Below are 22,491 nucleotides of genomic sequence, written 5' to 3'. Positions count from 1 at the left end.
GAGACCAACCTGGTATGTGGACACGGGTGAGATGTATGGAGACATGGCAGTCTGGGCCATCATCCTGTTCGCAATGCTGTATGGAGGGGGGTAGAATCTACAGACAAAGGGAGAGAAAGAGAGAGTGAGAGAGAGAGAGAGAGAGAAGAGAAAGGAAAAAGATTTATACAGCAGTGCACAGATACATCAGCACAGGACACAGCAGTCTAATGGAGAAGTCTGTGTTCCTTCCTTCCTGGTGTGTCTTACCCATTTTGCATAGCAGCTGTGGTGGGATCGTATGTCAGAGTCATTCCAGCCTGCAGAGAAAGTCAATAGAACATGAGACTGTGGCTAACAGCACAAAGCAAATGCATTTCACGAGTGCAATCTGCATTTTGTGGCCCCACTCCGTGACAACAATGCGTGTCTGCGCACCCTTCTTTTTACATGTCACACATGCAGCACTGCCAAATTTACCCAGCCTTGTCTGGCACCTGAGCCCACAGCCATGGAACAGGTTTCAGAGCAAATAGGAGGACATTTATGCACGGAGCCAACACCTGCTGGAACCGGTGGGAATGACCATCTCCTACCAACCTATCCACCCATGGAAAACCCCAGACCTCATTAGGTGGTCTGGAGTTCAGCATGGGCTTATATACCGACTGTTTACATTGAGAGGTTATACTCAGGGCTCTGTTTAGACGTCAATGCAGGTTCTGTTTAAGTACCGGCCAAATTGAGACAAGTGAAAAGGCAGACAGGTAGACACACACACACACACACACACACACACACACACACACACACACACACAGAGAGCACACTGCACAAAGTGGCACCTCGCCATCGGCCATCTATGCGTTCCTCCACGCACGGCCGTTCTGGACATATTTGTTTTGGCTCTGCCTCTTTTTCTGCCCACCATCAGCAAACTTGCACAGCAAGGGCTCAGAGGGGGCTGCAGAGGGGAGATCCGGAGGGGGAGGGAGAGAGAGAGAGAGAGAGAGAGAGAGAGAGAGAGAGAGAAAAAAAAAAAAAAAAAGACAGGGAGAGACAGTCACAGAAAGAAAGAGAGACAGAAAGAGGGAAGGAAAAGAGGTCTTTAAACATTGCCCAAAATACACTTGACACTGTCCACCCAGCTTTCAGTACTCAAGGGCGCAAGGGTTTGGCTAAAAGTGTCCACTTTCTTTACCCCCTCACTCACAACGGCAAGAATACAGACATCTGATTTGGCAGCTGTCATGCAGTAATCCCACCCCCACCCCCACACACAGCCTCACTCCACCCTCCCCCTCCCCCCACCCTCCCTCTCCCATCACCTCCCTTCCCTCAAAGCTGTGCAGCCACTCAGGCCTATTCCAGTCAAATAATCCAATTACAGGGCTTAGAGTGGGAAAGAAGGCCGCAGCAGGCCGTTCCCGCGTCCACCCGCACTCAGGGCCGCTCCTCCCTCTTCCTCTGCACTCCTGCCGCCCACTTCCATCCGTCTCTGACATACAGAGGCCCACTGACACCGCATCACAACAACAACAACAACAACAAAAATCCATACGCACTCTCACCGGCATTGTTATTAGGGATGCTAGTGTTTCGAGGGTTGTTTGTCTAAACTGCAATGCAGTCAGTAAGATATCTTACAAGAGAACCTCCTCTGATTCTATTTGTTGTACAAATGACCTATAGGAGGGCCAATAGACAGTTCTTCATCATTCTGCATAATAAATATGTTAATAGAAAAAGATCTTGATAAGATACAGTATCTTTACATTTTTCAGATGCTCTCTTCATCAACCCAGCCAGGCAAAGCCCTCCACTCCTTCCTGACTTGTAACCATATGTCCGTATTCCGTAAAAAAAAAACCCCTGATGTGCATTAAATGTAAACGATGCTTGCGTGCGAGTGTTAGATGAAATGGTTGTGAGTCATGTCCATTACATACCAACGCTATTCAATAGAACAACCGATCCCTTTCCTCCACCTGAAATGTACCTCTGAATTAAATCAACCTCTTACTGATGTGGTCTGCTTGATCATTCCACCCACGGCTCGCATTCATTCACTAGGAGAGGCGATTAAAAGTGAGCTATAAAGAAATGATTTATCAGAGCTGGGTGGAGCAGTGATTGGGAAAACAGGCTGAAATAGATGTATGACTTCCTTACCCAGAACACCGGGTGGCATTTTAATAAACTTCCCGTTGAAGTGATTAATCACGGCATCGCACTTCTCCGTCGACTCCATCCTGCCCAAAACACAAGAGACGCAGGGGTCAGGGAGATGCTGGTGTGTACCAGAGTCCGCAGGGGACGGGAGCTGGGGCCTAGACAAGGGATCTTTTGGGTTAAGAGTGAGTGTGTGTGTGTGTGTGTGTGTGTTGTGTGTGTGTTTTCTCTTCTACGGGGGCATTCAATGTCAGCGGACTTTAATCCTGGGAGTGTGTGGGGAGTATGTGAGGTTAACACAGATTCTCTTGCTCTCTAAGAGCGAAGGCATGTGGGGACGTGTCCAAGCTGCTTACATTGCTTTTCTTTTGCTCTCAGAAAATGACACACCTACATATATACACACACACACACGCACACACACAGAGTTGTGTGCAAATCATTGACAGCCTTTTTGGTCACTGCTGCTCTTTACGTAAGCACACTTAGGGAAGTAGCCCACGTTTAAAGCTATAAATAATCTCTCACTTGTCATAATGAAACCGTGCATGTACTCTCTGTGTGTGTGTGTGTGTGTGTGTGTGTGTGTGTGTTTGTACTGTAACTGTGAGCCTTTTAAAAGTCCCTCATTGCTAATCAACAACTCGATCGACCATTCATTTTCCCCCAGGAGACAAATGAAGGTGTGACCCTAGTGCTAAAATTAGACATGGCGTCATAATGGACAGAGAGAAAACTCCCCTCGGAATCAGAGGAAGTTTCCAAGCGTTAGGGACTCTGAGAATTTAACAGCCAGGGGGTCACCTGTGGTCATCTTTTCAAAGTCCCGCTAATACGTCCTTCTCTGACCTTTTGACCTCTGCCGGGTCTCTCAAGAAGCTTACCTGGCGAATCCCACCCCGCGGCTGGCTCCGTTGGAGTCACGCAGTATCCGTGTGGAGATGACTTGACCGAAGGGCTTCAGCATGTTCTCCAGCTCCTGCTCGTCCATGGACAGGGGCAGGTTGGAAATATACAGATTGGTCGGGTCCTGCTCTTGTTGCTACGACAACAAAGAAAATGAAAGAGAAAGAGAGAGACATTAGACAAGGCAGAGGGTCAGGAGTAAAGGGCAGACAGAGAAGGACACTCAGACCACACCCACACAGGAGGTGACACCTGGAAAAACACCCGTGGAATTAATCACCAGCTCCTACGCGCGGAGCCCGGCCCTGCCTGGGCCCATTGTGAGGGCAGACAAGTGCCTGTGTGAGTTGGGTTCCCCAGTCACGCTCACACTGGCTTTGTTTACCGGTTAGCCTCAGCGAACACCTGGACTGCGTGCACAACGGCACACTTCCGGTCACAGTTGGCTTTGCATGACTGGGCGACAGCAGATTTCGCCACACACCCTCTTTCCAGTTCATTCATCTCCCATCTCTGCCACTTACGATCACTCACTGGGACCCTCTATGCCAGATACATATTGATGATGACCACTCTCTTTCCTGCTCTCTTTTCAGTCTTGTTGGTTTGTTGTTCCTTTTAGCGAGGAAAGGGACAGTGTGAATAGTGATGATTTGCATGCAGCTCTTGCTTGACCATCTCCTCACACACACACACACACACACGCTGATTTCCTCCCCCACGTATTTCAATAGCATCAGCAGAAATACAAGACACAGAAAGAGCTCTCCTGGGAGCCGGTCCGCTCGGCATTAATATTCATCAGCTGCATGCTGCAATCAGCCTCAGAGAGAGAGAGAGAGAGAGAGAGAGAGAGAGACAGAGAGAGGGGAAGAGAGAGAGACAGAGAGAGGGGGAGAGAGAGAGGGAGAGAGAGAGAGAGAGAAACAGAGAGGGGGAGAGAAACAAAGAGGGGGAGAGAGAGAGAGAGAGAGAGAGAGAGGGAGTGAACGAGGCTGGATTATAAGTAATGCATCGACAGAAAAATCAACAGCCAACTATTAGGAACAATGAATCACTTTTAGCGCCCACAAAACAAGAGAGCGGGGATTCAGAAGGGCACTCAATCAGAGAGGAGAGGAGAGAAGGAGAGGGCTGGCCTGAGCCAGAGCACCCTGCTGCTGCTGTAATAACCATGCAGGGCTCGCAGGCAGAGAGGAGAGCCATGCACAGACCATCAGCTCGCTGGTCAAAACACTGCTCTGTGTTCTCCGGGTCTGTAGAGGCCAGTGTGTCTCTCCGCCGCTAATGCCGCCGAAAAAACCCAGGCGTAAACAACACGAAAAGAGATCATTGTGCAACACCTGGAATCGGAGGCAAGGGGCCGGCGCAGTAATGAGAAAAACAGAATTCTCTGTCTCGCGGGCCGCGATAGCGTGCTTTCTGTGCGTGCCAACGCCATAATGCATTTAAACACGCCATTTTTTAGGGCGGGAGGGGGAGGAGGAGGAGGTAATGCGCCCGGGCGCTTCAAAGAAAAGGGGACGACGGTCAGGGATGGGGAGCGGACACTGCCGTGTGCCGAAAAACAGAAAAGCTTTCATGGCGCAGGTTGGAAGCGCAACCATCAGATAAACTCGATTATCCTGCCAGTGACATTGGGGCGGGGAGACTGACGCTTGAGCACGGTTGCGTGCAGACCTGCTCTTGGAGCGCAGTGGTGGTGGTAGCGGCCCGGGCTTTTTTGGCAGGCAGATAAGACATCTGTTTTTGCACTGAAAAAGGGGGTCAGCAGCTAAACAGTCATCGGACGTCATGTGACCCGGGCGTGCTCGGAAAGCTCACGCCACCGTGACCGCTGGATGGGATTAGCGTTAGAGAGAAGGGGGGTTGGGGGGTGGGGTCGAGTGAGAGAAATGAGTGTGTGAAGGAGAACAGCTTGGATAGAAAAAAAAGAGAAAGTTAGAGATAAAAGATAGAAAGACGTCAGAGAGGGACATAGAGACGGACCGACACAGAAGGAGATAGATAGAGAGAGAGAGACAGAGAGAGAGAGAGAGAGAGAGAGAGAGAGAGGCCATCTGTTAAGGTTAGTACTTAGTAGTACCAAGAAAGATAGGATCAGGAGAAAGAAGTGAGACCTGTCCACCTGACAGAGCTCTTTTATATTAGATTACTGTCAATCACCTGTCACTGTTACCTTTGAACATCAGTCTGACAGCACGGGAATGTCTGACTGATGATACACCTCAGGATTATTAATACGACTAACTGTCTGGTGCTGTCGTTGTCTAGCTTTAAAAAAAAAAAAGCATTTTAGTGTCACATGTTTTACTACTGGATCTATGTCATTTATGACTATGACTTTTAAGAATAGTTTGTACTATTCACTTATCACAGACTTGAGCACTGGTAGCTTCTCTTAGGGTTGGATAACAGCAAGAGTAAGTAACACAACCAAATACACAGCCTAAGGAAAAGTCAGACAAACTTTTGAGAACAGTCAAGGACTAAAGGTTCACACACAGTTCTCCGTTTCCATGACCCTCTTTGTGAGAAAATGCTAACAAAAAGGTCCTGGCAGCTCAAATTTATTTTAAATGGAAATTAAATAGGTGCATGGAGGCATGTCAAGCCTGCCTGCACTGCACTTCAGATTCATGGGGTCCTGAATTGGAGTATTCTTGCTGGGCTTTACAGGCCTCTGCTCCTCGGCTTCAAAGGCCCAGTTGCCATGACGACCTCCAATTATTTACTTCCTTTTCTTCTGTCCAAGAATGTAAACTACCTTGTTCCCACTCATTACCGAGCTGTTGCCCTTTGAAGACCAACAATGTGAAATCTCCATCCAATTGACTCCCACTACAACTGGGGAGTCACAAAACGTTCACTTTTAACACGTTTGCCAGAGCTCAGTGGTCCGCCGAACCAGTGTCACAGTCTACAAATCACATATTCACCCAAAGACACAGAAAGAAGTAGAAGAGGCAGAGAGAGAGAGAGAGGCAGAGAGAGAGAGATACAGAGATACAGAGAGAAAGAGAGAGAGAGTTTTAACTAATTGTGAAAAAAAATCTCTGCCTGAAAAACCTGCACAGCTGCAAATCCTTTCCCTTAATCCCTCTCATTATGTTTTTTTCCCCTCTTTCTCTTTTTCTGACCCCCTTTCATTCTGACACAAGCTGGTGTGACTTCCCCTCAGGAATGAACCTCGCTTCCTGAGTGAGCGAGCAGGCGGCTGGCGCCGGCAAGACAAAGTCACTTCGCAAGAACTTTGAGTCACTCTTTTTCGCACACAGTCTCTCACCACGCCCCTCCCTTTACCGGAGTGTCCCTGAAACCGAAAGGCATCGCATCGAACTGAAACAGTTCCGTTTCAGCCTCTCACCAACACGCCTCTTTTATTCATTCACGTGTTCACTCATCAGACACCGGCATTGCTACCAAGCCCACAGGGCAACGTCTCTCCCTTCCAAAAGGAATGTAGTGCGTGTTGTGAGGGAGTCCTTTAAGAGGCAGTATTCCCTCAGGGCAGGGAGCCGGGATCAGAGTGCGCGGGTGGTGGGCCGGAGGGGGGGGTGAGCAGTCTTTGCAGGGGACGACCGTGCTCAGTGAGCCAGGGACACGTGTCCCCAGGGAGGATTCCTATCCTCATGCGTCACCCTGTTGTCAACACAGTGTGTGTGTGTGTGTGTGTGTGTGTGCGTGTGTGTGTGCGTGTGTGTGTGTGCTCCACCCAGTAGTCAGCAGCACACTCCGCAGCCTGCATCAGCAGAGCAGGTCAGCCCTCAGCTGATAATGAGAGGGAGCTGTCACACTCACACACACACACACACACACACACACACACAGTGCAATGTCTGCAATTTACTGATACCAAATATAACCACCACCGAATAGATAGACCAGACTATATAAATGCAGCCAGTTATAAAATGTCCTGACAAAACTTGCACGCACTCACTCTCTCACACACACACACACACAGACCTGCCAAGCAGCCAGACATATATGTATACTCGTAAGGTTTATGTTTCTGAACGCTAACAATATCCTGAGATCCACTGGGGGGGACATAACCCCTCTCAGACGGATGCCTATCCGATTCGGTAATCCACTTCTGCCCGGGTTGGCCATAAATGGGACATGAGCCTAGACCCTTGTGGTGTCCGCGTGAAAGCCGACACTGTTGTGCTCCGATATTCCGGATGACAGAGGCACGCCGGCGATGTGCTGGCTCGTTACTCATGCAAGGGCAACGGTGTGGGGTGTGTGTGTGTGTGTGTGTGTGTGTGTGTGTGTGTGTGTGGGGGATCTCCATCATGTCCTTACCTTAGCCATCTGGGCTTGGACTCCAGTGGTTTTCAGGGCAGTGACGGCTTTCTGAGCGGCAGCTGGGCTGTCGAAGTCCACAAAGCCATAGCCTGGAGGAGCACACATCCATATGAATACAGGGAATAGTGACAACAAGGACATTAGAAAACATGGGAGTATAAACCCTTTCAACAAGGTAAACAAAAACAATGCTTGAACGTTTTATTTGGGCCCCAATCTACTCCCTCTGCATTAAGATAACATATGGAATGTTAAAAAGGAAGTCTTGTGGGGCCAACTATGATGCTGATAACTCTCTTGAAAGGGTCCATAAACAACAGACATGGAACATCTTTCCGCGCCATGGGAAAGGGGCCTACATACCCCATCAACTGCACAGCATACAGTATCACATTGTGCTGTGAAAATAGTGTTAGAGGAGGAGAAAAGGTAATCTGTTTAATAGCGTTGTGGGGTGAGAGTGTGGTGTGTGTGCGGTGTAACAGGAGCCTTGATGAGGGAGCGGTGAGCAAGGGGAGGGGGGGGGGGGGGGGGTTGTTGTGTTTGACCTCCAGCTTTTCAGGCAGAAAGTGCAGAGGCTGCAGATTGCGGGGGCTTGGCAGTCGGGGATCAGGTGGGCTCTCATTGTCTCGGGGGAAGCTCACGCTCAGGCTCCACCTCACTCCCTGCCGCACTAAAAGGGCCGCCACTGAGCACGCATAACCTTCAGACACCCGCAACGCCACCAGCAACTCCTCCACTCTGCAGATGTATCCATCGATAAGGAAGAGGACAAAATCCTGTCTGCTTACATTTGGAGTTCACAATGATCTCAAAGATAGCTTTTTAGCCAAAACAGTCAGGTTTTTTTTTTTTAATTATTATCAGATTTCAAAACAATCATGAATAGAATACATAGTACAAAACATACCTTAGCAAATCAAATGCACTGTATTGAAATGTATCGGAATTGTTTTTCATATTTGGCTAAATGAGTAGACCAATATGATTTCAACAGAGGCCAATGTGTGTGCCCTGCACTGCTACAATGTCATGTCCCTGTGCATGTGACTGGCAGTCAGAGTCCCACTGATTAGTTCAACTGTGAATAAGACTGGAGGGCTGGAGCATGCGGGTTGTGCCCTGCACTGAGCCAGCCCTGGCGCTGCAGCCCGGTGGAGCTCTATGACCGGGGGGCTCGGTAGGTGTGGTGCGCAGGGAGGTGCAGGATCGGTCACTTCAGTCCAAGGTCCTCCCATGGCAGTCACTATAGCACAACAATCAGGGGCTGGGACCAAAAATAACCCCAGGGAGGAGCGATACGGAGCGCTCAGGGTGGGGAGGGGAAGGGGAGTGGGGACCTCGGCCTGGCCGCCTGCCCCTGATTCATACAGTTGCTCAGACCCTGCGGGCAGCTAAATGGGAGCAGAGAGGGCCAAGCTCTGTAGCCACGTGCTCTGTAGCACACAATACTTACACACACACACACACACACAGGGAAGAGCACGTCAATACCAAACACAACCGACACCTCAACACTTCTCTATAGAGAATCATTACCAAACACAACCGACACCTCAACACTTCCCTATGCAGAATCATTACCAAACGCAACCGACACCTCAACACTACTCTATGCACAATCAATTATCAGTGCAACATCAGTGTGCGTGGCATCAGGGTAAAAGACCTTTCTGAATCTTTTTGAAGCAAATATGCTCTTCAGCAAGTGCTCAGCTGCAACCACCCTTCCTAGACGGCAACAGCCAACTGTTTCCCCAGGGAAGGCATGGCAGGCATGTGAGGAATGCCTCAAACGTGAGGCTTAACTCCACCCATAAGAACACAAGAACACAGGATGTACGCACCTTTGCATTTGTTTGTCGTCTTGTCCAGGATGGCCTTTGTCGATACAATTTTGCCGTACCTATGGAAAACAGCAGAGAGAGAGAGAGAGAGAGAGAGAGAGAGAGAGACAGAGGCAGGGTTAGAGAGAGTGTCATTATCGAGCAGGATTAGCTGGCCGAAAGAGGGAGTCTGTCATAAAAACACACAAAAGAGGGAGGCTTGCACAAGAATTTATGACATCATCGGCAGAGTACGGCCAGGCAGGAAGTTGTTTCCATGTGTGTTTGAGCATTCCAAATAGCACAAGACTCCAGTAATTAAAGTGTCGTGCACCACATTTACGAGAGCAGTCAGTGCCATGAAGGACAGGCTGGGCAAACACTAACTACACTTAGTGAAGCACAGGGGCAGAAAATATAGTAACAGAGACGATAAATCTAATAATATTGCATTTTATCACCCGGAGAGAAGAAATACTCTTTTCTGATTGGCTGCCGGAGTGGCTTTTAATTCTGAATAAAGGGACACCTATGAAGTAGATCTGGTAAAAAAAAAAAAAAATCGCCGTTCCATATCAATGCTTATGAATGGTAACTATAACAACCATAGTAGGGCGACGGTTGAGTCTGGAGGCAGGCTTCGCAACAATGAAATCAACTGTAAACAAGCTAACTGTCCATGCTATCGCTGTTATAGGGCCAACGAAAGTTGTACTACAAGCTGAACTAGTGAGCTTCTTTTTAAATGGAACCGCGTATTTCCTTTCCATGCTATAATGGCATGGCTGCCGCTGCGCGCCGGGGAGTTCTTTGCTCTTTGCCCTCGTCCATTAATTCCAAATAACAGGACACCTCGGCGGCCGTTATCCCTTACATGACAAATGTCCACATTTAATCTAACATTCTGATGAAATATTCTTAAGTATGAGTCATTATTCTTAAGTATTAGTCAACATTCTGATGAGTCATTGGGATGAAATTCCATACTAAGAGCCCTTCATTCATAGAAGTCAATCCTGATAAATTATGTAAACTTGGCAACCCCCATTCCAATTGACCACTTCCCATTTCTCTTAAAACGCAGGCCATATAGATAAGCCACACACACACACACACACACAGTTATTTTGTCACACAGCAAAAGCCACACTTGTTTTATTTTCTCTTGCAAGTGTGGTTGACAGCTCTGAGAAATGAACTCAGCACTGGCCACCAAAACAAAGAAGACAGTAATGAGGTTCTCCACAATAACAAGCAACTGGTTTTGACACAGCCAGGACGAACACCCGGGGTCTGTTCTCCTGCGCCCACACATGATACACCGATGGAGGTGATGTATGTTATGCTAAACCTGCGTCATGAAAAAGATGATTTATGGCGATGTTAAGAATGCGGTAGAGGGGCCACGCTGGAATGGAATTGAGAGCGTGACCTTTGACCTGCTTTGGGAGGCGGACGGCTTAAAGATTTTTTTTATTATTTTCCTGTTTCAATCCCAACCCCCTTCAAGCCAGGGCCACCAGAAGACCCTGTCAGGATCTTAGGACACATCTGTACCTCCGGACTGCAACCGTAGTGCAGGAAAACGGGTCTGTATTTAATGTCCAAATAGGTAGAAAAAAAAAATCGTCCATGAGGTTCGAAAATCTAATTATGGAGGCTGACGTGGGGAGCACGTGTCAGTCTCTGCGCACCACCCTGACCTTCTGCCTCCGCGCTGAACGGAGAGCCAGCAGCACCGGAGGTTCCCGCTAATTGACCCAAAATGAATCAATTACGAGAAATCACCCCTCCCCCTGCACCCCCCGGCCCTGCAGTCCAGAGCGGCTTGATAGAACGAGCTATAAAACGAGCGGTTGGAAAAAAAACACACGGGATTACCCGGGCTGCAGTGCAAGGGCGGAGCGGGTTACGGAGAGGACAGCTTCCTTTCAGCATAATGAGGTGGATACATACGGAGTAGCACAGAGGGCTTCACCGCAGTGTCGTCACCTGAGCGTCTAGTAACACTAACACACAGCAACGCTGACGACAGAGAGACTAGACGACTAGAGATTCCCTCTATTCGAGAATAATAAAGGGACACGGAACAATCTGAAGAGTGCATCTCTTGGCTTTTTTATGAAAAGCATCCCTCAGAATTGGTTGGGGGGGCAGTTAAAATGGATGCTGGGGGGGGACGGTTTTGGTGTTATCTTATAAGGACCACAGCCCTCTGTCGGACAGCTGTCAGAGCCCTGCTCCCCCATTCGCTGTGCTGATCACTCTCCAGGCCCATCACTGATGGGGTTATTAGCCAGACTGGAAAGTCCTCCCAGGGCAACTGACAAATGACATTGGAATTTATGCGTGCAGCAATATGATCCCATTATAGAATATAATGGAAGCTACAACTATGACTAATATCAACCGCAACATTCTTTTTCAGAGTAAAATCTTGAAACATACATTTGTGCGCTTGACAATACGTTATACTCCAATGATGACAACAGTATCAGTCACAACCTTAAACAAGGAGCACAAATACCTTTGACTGGAATTTAAGTCTGTGCCCAAAGGTTCTCACAAACCGAGTAACAAAATCACTTATAGAACAAATAATTTTGACTAAACTGAAGACACTTACTTTCCCTACAATGATTGGCCTGATCAAAAAAGCTTATTTAATTCTACTTCATTTATTATTGGAAGACCTTGTCACCAGTTGTAGCCATCTTGTTGAGAATGTACATTCAGTGAATTCATTTTATAGCAGCCATGAACTCTCTACAAGTCATCTCAATGAGAGTGGGAGGATCTGGAGAGAGGGCATTCAGCACTGCAGTTGGATGGGGTGAACCCAAAAGTCAAAGGTAAAACCACTTTAACTATCGAGATAGGATTAGGGTTAAGTCCATCTAACGTTTAGAGCAGAGCACAAACTCTTTACCTTTCCTTTAAACTCCCAAGTGCTAATCCTAACTCTTCAAAAGGCAAGTGTATTGTCCAAAGGGTAGGTTAACCACAGCGCACCACGGCTCAATAAAACGGCTATGTGAGACGGACACCAATGTTACCTGAATACCCGCAAAATGGCCCCCCGAAACCCGATCCCCTTAGAATCTCTGGTTCCATTTAGGAGTCGGCTTGCAGCTGAGGCTACAGCTCGCTGTCCAACCAAATGAGGGATAACCTTTACAGGGGGTTAGGGGGGGGGTCTGGCTGAGGGGTATGGGCGGAAAGGAAAATGAGATCTCAAAGTCACCTCAGCGTGGTCTTTCAGTCCAGCGTGGTCTTTCAGTCTGGGCTACAATGAAACAATGAGTTCCAGAGCTCAGTGGGAGACAGGCTGCCTACCCACCGCAGAGCGTACCTGAACTCCCCTTATGGCAAAGCATCAGACATTGCCTGCTAGCACCCCCCCCCCCCTCTCATTGCCCTTGCAGTCATCTGTATCATTTTTCATTTGAAATTAAATTCTAATACCCCTGTCAGATCTGCTCCTGCTCCCAAGCCACCACAGCCCCCATCACCATCCCTTCTTCAATCAGGTTAGATGAAAGAGCCCAACTCCAACCTAGTGACCTTTCCCCTACATTTTTCTGAGCATTCCTGAACATGACTAAAAGATACCATATCTAACACTCATCACTATTTACTGTTTTATTTTGCAGGCCACAGAAGAGAAGCTATATTTAACACAAGAATTGCAAGCACACACGCACACACACACGCACGCTCTCACACACACACAAACACACACACACACACACACACACACACATTCATCTGCCTTGTAACTGAGGCTGGGTGTGTGCTGATTGGACACACTGTTCTGAGAGATGGATGGAAAGATGGATGTGAGCGGAAATAAACGTCTAGTGACCTAATCAATGTATCTTTCTGGAGGTCAGATACCCAAAGTGGGAAAAATAATTCTCTAATATTTTTTTAATATACTGTATTCAGTGAGCTTCTCGACGTTTGGCATGTCTTTTTTTCCCCACTATGTTTTGTGCTTCAAAGTTCAAGGATGAGAGGGCAAGAGTGGCTTGACACTTCTCAACCCAAAAGAGGAACTGTAAGGATTTTGACCCCCCAATCCTCTCTCCCGACTCCAAACCTCTTAGGTTAAAAGGTCAGATCGATAGCCGATCAATAAGCGGCGTAATGAAAAGAAAGTGTACTCACGGCCGGCAAAGCTTGACCAGGTCCTCGTCAGTGGTGTTAGGGGGCAGCCCCCGGATGTACAGGTTGGTCTTGCTGAGCTGTTCCCAGCCAGCGCTGCTGCTGTTGCTGCTGCTGTTGTTGGTGGTGCTGCTGTTGGTGCTGGGGCTGGGGGGAGCCATGGGGTGCGAGGAGGGGGCCACAGGAGGCTGGCAAAAAGGACACACACAAAATGGCGTCAGTTGGGTGGATGGGTGGGGTGGGGGTGGGGCAAAACAAATCACTGGTGTGAAAGACAAACAAACAACGGAACTGTGAGGAGGTATAATAGGGTAGTTTCCACTGCAGTAACTTGGGGGTCTTTTTCGAGAGTTTCACATCTTGGTGCGTGTCCCCACCACCATAGGCACCACCCCACCACCATAGGCACGAACCATCACTTTCAAGAACTTTAACTGGGGAGAAGGTACTTACAGTAGGTACTTTTGAGCTACCCTGAAACTGTGGAGTGACTTGTGCAGTGATGTGAGATGTAAAGGAGGTATATGTGGAATACAACAAGCCCCACTGTCTAAACCCAGAAAGGCAGAGGTTATACAAATATAGTTCAATTAACTATAGCTTACATTTAGCTTGTTGACTTGAGGTACACTGAATGAGCAAACTAACGTCAGCTGAAAAACGGTCAGTTCTCAGTTTCGATATTTTGATTTATATTCTTAGGTAGCCTATGGTGTCTATTGACTTTGAACAAATCTACGAATAGGCTAGCTGGTACACAAATGTTGGTATTTAAACCCGGCAAGGATATTTTTAGACTCAAAGGTGGATAATTTAGGTTGTAAGGATGTTAAAGGTTGTATCAGCAATTTCAGGCCCAAAAAAGGCCCAAACATAAATGATCACATTCATCTAATCTTTCCTAACGATCCGCTAGCTGCCTGCCCCATTAGCAGGGCGTCAAAAACGTGTCTCTGTAGGCAGCCTAGGCTCCGAGATCTGTACACAAAAACAATTGCTACCAACAAGTGTTGGCAACTCCTAAAAGGCAAAATAAAGTGTTTCAACCAATAACCGACGACACTCGCGTTTAGGAGAGTTTTTATTGCATGGGAGGGAGGGGGATGGAGTAGCAAGCTAGCTCCCTGTTTTGTTTGAACATCAACAGAAGTGACGTATCCCCACTATCGCTGGTACAAACTTTAAGGTTACTATAACTGAACACGTAAGCAAAACGCAATAAAAGCTTTAACAACAGTGTGGTATCAGTGCAGTACGAGTATTTGCTGTAGCTGCCATGCCATTTCAGTTAATCTAATTAGCATTACGATAGCGGAGCAAAGGCTGCTTCAGTACATCCTGTACACCCTGTACACAGTGGAGACACAACGGTTGAAAGGACTGAATAGCAGGGATGCTGTACATGTCCAGCTAAATTGGTCTAAAAGACATTAACCCACTGCAATGGTGCCAGTGGGGTGTGACCACCTACGCCTCCAATACAATAATTAATTTATTATGTACAGTAGGATAGATTGGCCAGTGCAGTTGAAGCCCGATGTCAACCCCTTCTGCTGATGTCAGACTACTCTGTTTCAAGGCTAGCTTTCCTAAACATAACCTGAACAAAACATCACTGATGTATCCTTTGCTTTTATTGATAAGCACAAGATAGGTATCTTAGCGGCACCGTTGCCTAAGTCTCTGATGTGGAGATCTGAAAATCTCACAGCAGCGTTGTACATCTGCAGTGCAGTGTCCTTCAGAACTTAAGCAGTCAGCATCAGCCAAGTCCATGGGGGCCCACATCACTGAGACCAGGCTACGAGGTCGAGAGAGCGAGCAAAAAGGGAGAGGGGGAGAAAGGGGGAGAGAGAGAGAACAAGAGAGAGAGAGAGACAGAGAGAGAGAGAGAGAGAGAGAGAGAGAGCTCTAGTGACTCTCATCCAGCCATGTCAAGCTCCATATTCCCAGCCGAGTCGCTCCTGGGAGAGCCCGCAGTCACACACGAAGGCAGCCAAGCAGCCAGAGAGGCATGTTTGTGAATGCAACTGAGCTGCACACTGCAACCCCCACTCAGCAATAACACTACTGTGGGCCTCACCTGCGGTCAGAAAGCTACAGCCATTGGGCTTCAGCAATGTACTATATGTAGACCGAATTCAAATACTTTAAGACATTTTTTCTGTCTTTGTCATTATTAAATTAAGTCTGAAGTTAGGCTAAATCCTTAATCCTGATCCCAGTCTAGGTATATTAGTTTCAGTGTTTATCACAGAGATTTGCGCAATCTCACAAATTCGGTCCATATGTTTTGCGTCTCAAATAAGACAAGGGCACAGTGAGAGGGGAATTTGATTTCATGCAAGTATGAAATAGCTGTAAACATGAACTCATGTCACTTGATCCATGCTCTCAGATATCAGGCTAAAAGCTGTGTGGCCTGTCATGAGATGGGGACCGCGGTTCAGAATGGCTTTCTTTCTCCTCTCATTCTTGCTCTTATGAAGAGGCCCCTTATGCCATTGCTCAATCACATCCGGCCTGCCTTCTTTCTGTTTTTAATGGAAGCAGATGCTCTAATCTGGAGAGCCCCAAAACTGTTCGGTTTCAGGCACTGATTACAACCCCGATCCCCTCCTCCTCCCTACTTCAGATCGCGGGAGAGAGGAAGCGGATGGAATCCCAGGAATGAAGTGGTGACAGAATTGAGCAATCTCAGACTGGACTTGCTCCCCTCCAGAGACACTCACGTGCGTCCGGTTCAGGCCTCCCCACCAACCACAGCCTGTTTTTCTAGAATGCACGCTGCCCGGCCCCCTCTAATGACCTGCTGAAGTTCTCTGTATGTTTGTGTGTGTTTTAGTTCTTTCTTATTAGCCACAGCAGTTTTCCATAGTGTGGACCAAAGCGATGCAAGGATGAAAACACAGCCTTGTTGCTACAAAAGGGGGCCAACGCCTCTGCAATTAACTCTAAGAGCGGCCTTCCAAGCCATGACCTTACACTCAATAATGGGCGTCCACTCAAAAGGTCCGCTGACCCGCGAATCCTCGGGCCGATTATGTTTATCCGGATGTTTGTCATGCACGCATGCACAAGTGGTCCCAACAGCCGATTTCACTTTTATCAACACATCCATGATGCGAGTCAACCCAGTGAAACCAAACACACACACACAATCACACCAATAAAATATTAATCCCAACCTCAAATTCCATTCGGCTCCTGTCACCTTCTAAGGCAGACAGCTGTGAAGAGTCCAGAAGCACTAAGTCAGTAATAAAAGCCGACTAGTGCTCCTCTAAAAATCTGGGAAAGCTCCCATCTGCCAGTTCCGTCCGAAGCACAGAGGAGATTAATGCAGGAATCCTCCAATTCTCGGCACACAAAATGCATTCTGCATTGTTGAGGTCACTCTGCAAGAGTCTAGGAGGACCTGGGGAAACACAGTTCTCTACTCAGTTCAGTCGTACAGACAGTGCTTAGAAATGATCACGCTAAATGGTTCAAATGACCCGGAAATACTTCTGTAAAACCTGTTTCCAGACTTCCAAATTCATCTGGATTAAATACAAATTATACATACGGCAATACATACAACAAAATATCCATTTACTTTATCATTCAGGCTACTTGTCATTTCTTTCATTAGACAATTACTATGTTACTCTGGATCAAAGTATTGCTCACTTCCAGTTCAAAGACCAAAGTAATAGACAATTAGACTGTGAGGGTCATGAGGCACTGCAAAAAAATTCCAGTGTAGGAAAAGTAGACACATGTAGTCTTGGTGAGGCTGGAAAAAACATAGGATTCATTGAGGTAATAGAATTATTGAATGATGTTAAGAGATCCACCAAGAGCTCCAGCTTCATAAAGGCAATGGTAATATCGGCATCAAAGGTAAACGTTCTATGGAGCTAATTTTTGATGGGAAGGTGTTGAAAACATGAAAAAAAAAATCATTTCAATAGAGGCCTGCAGACAAAGGCACCATTTATACAGGTACCCCAGTCTCCAGTTGAATCCACCAATCAACCGCATGTGCATTCATGCCACCGGCTACAACAGCTTCATTGAAGGTACAGTTCCACCTGGCTAAAAGATTACTTTCTTGCACATTGCCCAGACCTACAGTCCATATGATGACCCATACAAAACATGCAGATTGCTGATCTCCAAGAGACATTCTTCAATTTGTGTATATACATACATAAGATTCTAAATCTACATGATGGGAAAGTTAAGGACTGGCCCATAAGAACCAGAGAACAGCGCTGAAAATAACTGAATTGGGGGGAGCTATCCTTATGAGTAGGCAGCACACAAACTTACAACAGGATGCTGGAACACTCAAAAGAGGCATTCAAAGTATTTTTCCCAGCTGACACATCTCCTTGGGGGAAAAGGACGCTGGTTTCATTTCCGAGCTGGCTTAACAGAGTCTTATAAAACCATTGTGAATCATTTAATCATCTCACATTAGGGCAGGCCTAAAACCACAGGCCCAGTCCAGTCCAGTCCCACTCTTTAAGTTGTTAAAGAGCATTTCTAGAAAGAAAGGAAATTCATTCTCTGTGTGAGTGAAATCTACACCCTTCAGGCATACTCAAATAGAGTGGCTTTCAAACCTCTGCCTGTGCAACTGAGCAGAGGGAGTTTGAAGGGCCCTGATGGAAAGAGACCAGCATCTTATCAGCCTACTCCAGACCAAGAGGGCTCGTCATATCCGAGCTGGAAATACACAGAGCTTCCAGTGAGAGGCCTCGCCCCCAAAAAAACACTGATCCATGCCCAGCTCTAACACTAACACCAAGTGCTAATGTCACAGCAGGGGAAAAAATGTGGTTAGTCTGATCCGGTACTTACTTGACTTAATCAACCTTTTAATTCACATAACATTAAGTCATCATCCACCATACAGAGGTAATCGGTATAGGGGATTGAGTAGATTGCCTGCACACTCTCTTTGATTCCAATCTGGTGGAAATTGAAGGTTGATTTACAGTAGCAGAACTGCAGATTCCAGGGCCATCTTTCAACATATGACGGGCAGTCAATCTCATAGCCACCATGACCTAAGTGACCTGGTAAAGGCATTGTGGGATGTATTTCAAATAGATTCGTAATCAGCTGCCAGCCTTTTTGATGTTGTTACAGATCTAGAGGCCAAGTCTGTGTTTACAAGAAAACACCAATTCTACCAACGGAGACAGAAATGTTCTCAGGGGTTACAGTGCAGTTTGCCATCTCTAGCCTGTAAAATGTGGCATTAAATGCTGTTTAACATTAACTTACCTAGTTACGAATTAAAACACACTTCCTGTTGTAGCCCTATTCCCTTACTAAAAATATTAAACAACTCGCGCAATTGTGATTACAGTAAGTTAGACCGTCAGGGCCATATTCTTACAGAGCCATACAAACGTTAACACCCAAACAACAACTTCCTCGTGGACTAATGTTTATGCCCTGTTTTATTAGCCTTTTGGTCAGTTAACTTCTATTTGTAAACACAGATTAACGCACCAGCAATAGCGACCATTTCTTTTAATTACAACTGAGCTAGCAAGCTAGCTAGCTGGGCTACTTCGCCGTCAACATCAGGATTTGTCACGAACATTAAACACAGGGCAGCAAAACAAATCTAATATTTAGCTAACGTTAACACTGGGCTAACATTACTCATAGCAAGCTAATGTTACTGTGAAGTAACCCAAGGATACATTATATTTCACCGTCGCGTAATAGTAAGTGAATAGTCAGGTTGTGCATAATTAAACCCATCGATGCTGTTACCTGTTTATTACGATGCGTATTCCTCAAAGGGTTGCCAGTATTAGCAAAAATCATCTTCTTTTACCGAATTTCCCAATAGATGGAGTGTCTCCTTTCAGAATTTCAAGCTGACTTGATTTTCTCGTCTCCACAGGCTGGATGAGTAAAGTTGTAAATTTAACTCTATACAACATAGAGATATATGTTCGTTCTCATCAACCTGTTTTAAATGACCGTATACAACAATCGCTGTTTGAATTATGTAAATGACGAACCAAGACAATATATTCCAGAATTTGTCCCAACTTCGACCGCCCAACTCGTTTGTTTAGCCGAGTTCATTGATCTGCATTGAGTTCCCCTCGAAACGGACCTTCCTACTGGGGACGGCACCACAACGCCATCCACATGGGTATACTGTCATAATAAAAGCTCATAGTTTGACAGAGTATTCACACTACTATAAGCATTTAGTTCAAATGAGATTACGCCGTATCTATTACAGTGAAACGTATCCTCTACATGCGTGTGCGATGTAAAACGCCAAAGTCTGGTTTCATTTGTAAAACACAGCATCCCCATACTAGTCGATAGTTTATTCCAGCGTGCATACCTAACATTCCACAGAGCGGCCATCAAGTATTTTGCGGTTTGAAGAGTTGATACCTAGTTGTAGTGTGTTAACTAAATAATTTATATTTAACCTCAAAGTTTCTACAATATCACCATAAGGGGTTTCCTAAAAACACAGTGTGCTAATAAAAATCGAATTGATTGTCATTTCTAAAAATGCATTAATAAACAGGATTCTATTAGGTATTTGATAGGCTAAGAGGCACAATAAACATTGTGCAAAACGAGTAGCACAATGAAGGCAGTAGTAGGCCTAGGCAACAACAACCTAGGCTAGCCTAACCCAGTTAAGATTTTGTTGAAGAAAAATAGTCTTGATAAATGAAAGAAAATATCTCTATCCTCTGTATTTTGGACGTAATTTTGTTGGAGAGTTTATTAATCTTACAAATCCAAATGACACCTGTCTTGGCCTAGGCTACTTAATGGCCTAAATGGCAAGTTTAGAACAGGGGCAACTATAATTCACACATAGGTTAGTAATTTGACATAAACTGAACAAAATGATATGTTTCAAACACAAGGCTAGGTCTATTGGAAACTCATAAGGTAGGAATCCACAGGGCTTATGCTATGAATGAAATATTAAACAACAGGCCTAACTACTTTGGGAAAAAAATAAAAACATGTTATAATAAGATACTGACTCTGTTATTCTTCATGCAGTACCCATATGTTGCATGTTGACTATTGTTTTTTTTAATGTTGATTAATGTATTTTTGAGTGTATTGGTTTTACAGAATTTTCCTTTAACAATAAATGCATGCACCTAACGCTGATAAAGATCTCGAAAAGTTTTGGAAACATTTAAATCTAATACTGGTATCCTAAAATTAGCCAAAACATTCCAACAATAACACCAGCAACACTCTTGACCATTTTGCATGTGTACGCTACATCTCCACACCTATTGAGGGAACCACACTACAGCACACTTTTGTTTGCCCTTTTGTGTCACCCATTGTGTCACCCATTTGAACCCATTGCTAATATGATTATGCAACATTTAATGTTACAGTCACAACAAATAGAGCATGTCAACATTGGCAAAAAAATCAAAAGCCAATCATAACAAACCCTAAATATCACTACTGCTAGGCTATATACTAATTTATTTCAGGGTACTAAAGATGAACAATGACAGTTAAACTATGATCAGTTAGGATAAATTACATTGTTTTAAAACTGATATAGATTACTATATCCAATGACACGTGTTAAACAACACCCTTGCTGGAAAGACACAGAAAAACTGACTTACAGGTACCTTTAGAGCTATATGCGATGCCAATGGGTAAAATGAGTATCTGAATCGCTTGCTAATTCAGCAATTGTATAAAATTGAAGAGGAGGGATATGACACAACCTCTTGAGCACTGCAAAACCCATTCATTTTTTTCTTGGTTACAGTTACTGTACATATGAAAACTTGCTACAAAAGAGAAAGAGTTGATCTCAATCACAAATAAATTGTGATTGAAGTGTACCACAACTAGATCACTGGTCACTGACAACAGTTTCAAGTTGATAAGAAATATCTATGCTCAATTAAGGAAACTTGAAATTCAAACGCAAAATCATTGGAATGGCTGTAGTAATTGCAGCCAGTGCAGCACATCCAAACGAAGAGAAAGCCTCGCCCCATCCGTATCATGTGTCTCTTTCATTTTCTCTTCTGTTGACAATATCACTTAGCTCCTCCCTCACTTAATGCTTCTGACTACCTCACTGATGTTGCAACAGTTGAACTCACAAACAAACCATAGGCTACTATAAAACCAGCAGGAAACAAACAGTGTTTTTTTTTTTTTTAAATGAAACACTTGTGTGATCATCGTCTCCTCTTGTTGGGTGACAGGAAGCCTGTCCTAATCGGAAAACCCATTCTGCTCTTTTCTCTTACTTCGGAACTGATAAACATCCTTTGACAAACTCTCCTAGAGCAACTTCCTCAGCTGTCAGCTTCCTCTGACTTAGCGTCACCAAGTCTGCGCTTCTGTCTTGTGCAGAGACAATGCAATGAATCCACTAGCAGCGTGATGCTTCACAAACATTTTACTATTTACCTTCCAGTCTATCAGGGAGGGGTGGTGTCGAAGGCCGAAACCCCTGTGGGAAGCTGACAGAATCATCCTCGACAGCTCCTGTCTTGCCACTGTGGTCGTACGGGCGGGCTCAGAGAAATTTGGAGGGCTGACTGTGCGCGCGTCTGTGAGTGTGCAGGCATGTGTGTATGTGTATGCCTGCTAGACAGGAAGAGAGAACATTCTTACAGCAGCTCTGGGTACTTGACTGCATAAGGAGTCTGGGTGAGGATTGGGGGGTTAGAGAGTTAAGCTTTGAGTGGTGGCTTGGCAAAAGCCAGAGCAGAGGCTAACAGAGAAGCTGAGCAGTTGTGTAGTTTCAAGATCTTTGTGATTGTCTACAGACTGATCAGCTTTTGGTGGGTCAATTGGTTTAACTGCTTGGCTGACTTTGATGTTTGGAAAAATGTCTTGCTAAAATCAAATATATGTACATGTTGTAACTATAAATGTATCAGTACTGATAACACAACTTCAACAATAACAAACCTATTTTTGTATTATGACTACTTAATGGAAAATGCATATGCCTGAATTTGTCTGAATACAAATTGCTTATTTTTAACTTGTTGAATGGCAGGATTTAATGCAGAGCATTCATGTCAGTGTAAGACTGACAGGTGACTTTGGATGATTCAAGGTGTCTTGA

The 22,491-nt window shown here is 45.6% G+C and overlaps 1 protein-coding gene across 1 annotated transcript; it reads right to left on the bottom strand.

Moving 5' to 3' along the window:
• Positions 1 to 839: 839 nt before the first annotated feature.
• On the bottom strand, positions 840 to 21,922 carry LOC125291556 (RNA-binding motif, single-stranded-interacting protein 1-like). The gene is made up of 7 exons (XM_048238345.1): positions 21,825 to 21,922; positions 13,368 to 13,552; positions 9,219 to 9,277; positions 7,369 to 7,460; positions 3,036 to 3,193; positions 2,152 to 2,231; positions 840 to 943 (listed from the first exon to the last, which is right to left on the bottom strand). Exons 1-7 carry the CDS (start codon positions 21,888 to 21,890, stop codon positions 840 to 842), a joined length of 744 nt encoding a protein of 247 aa, XP_048094302.1. The 5' UTR covers positions 21,891 to 21,922.
• Between the last annotated feature and the right edge of the window lie 569 nt (positions 21,923 to 22,491).

The sequence above is a fragment of the Alosa alosa genome, chromosome 3 (assembly GCF_017589495.1).
Source record: "Alosa alosa isolate M-15738 ecotype Scorff River chromosome 3, AALO_Geno_1.1, whole genome shotgun sequence".
Lineage (NCBI taxonomy): Eukaryota > Metazoa > Chordata > Actinopteri > Clupeiformes > Clupeidae > Alosa > Alosa alosa.
The sequence above is the reverse complement of the archived record's forward strand: the minus strand, read 5'-3'. Positions and strand labels throughout refer to the sequence as shown.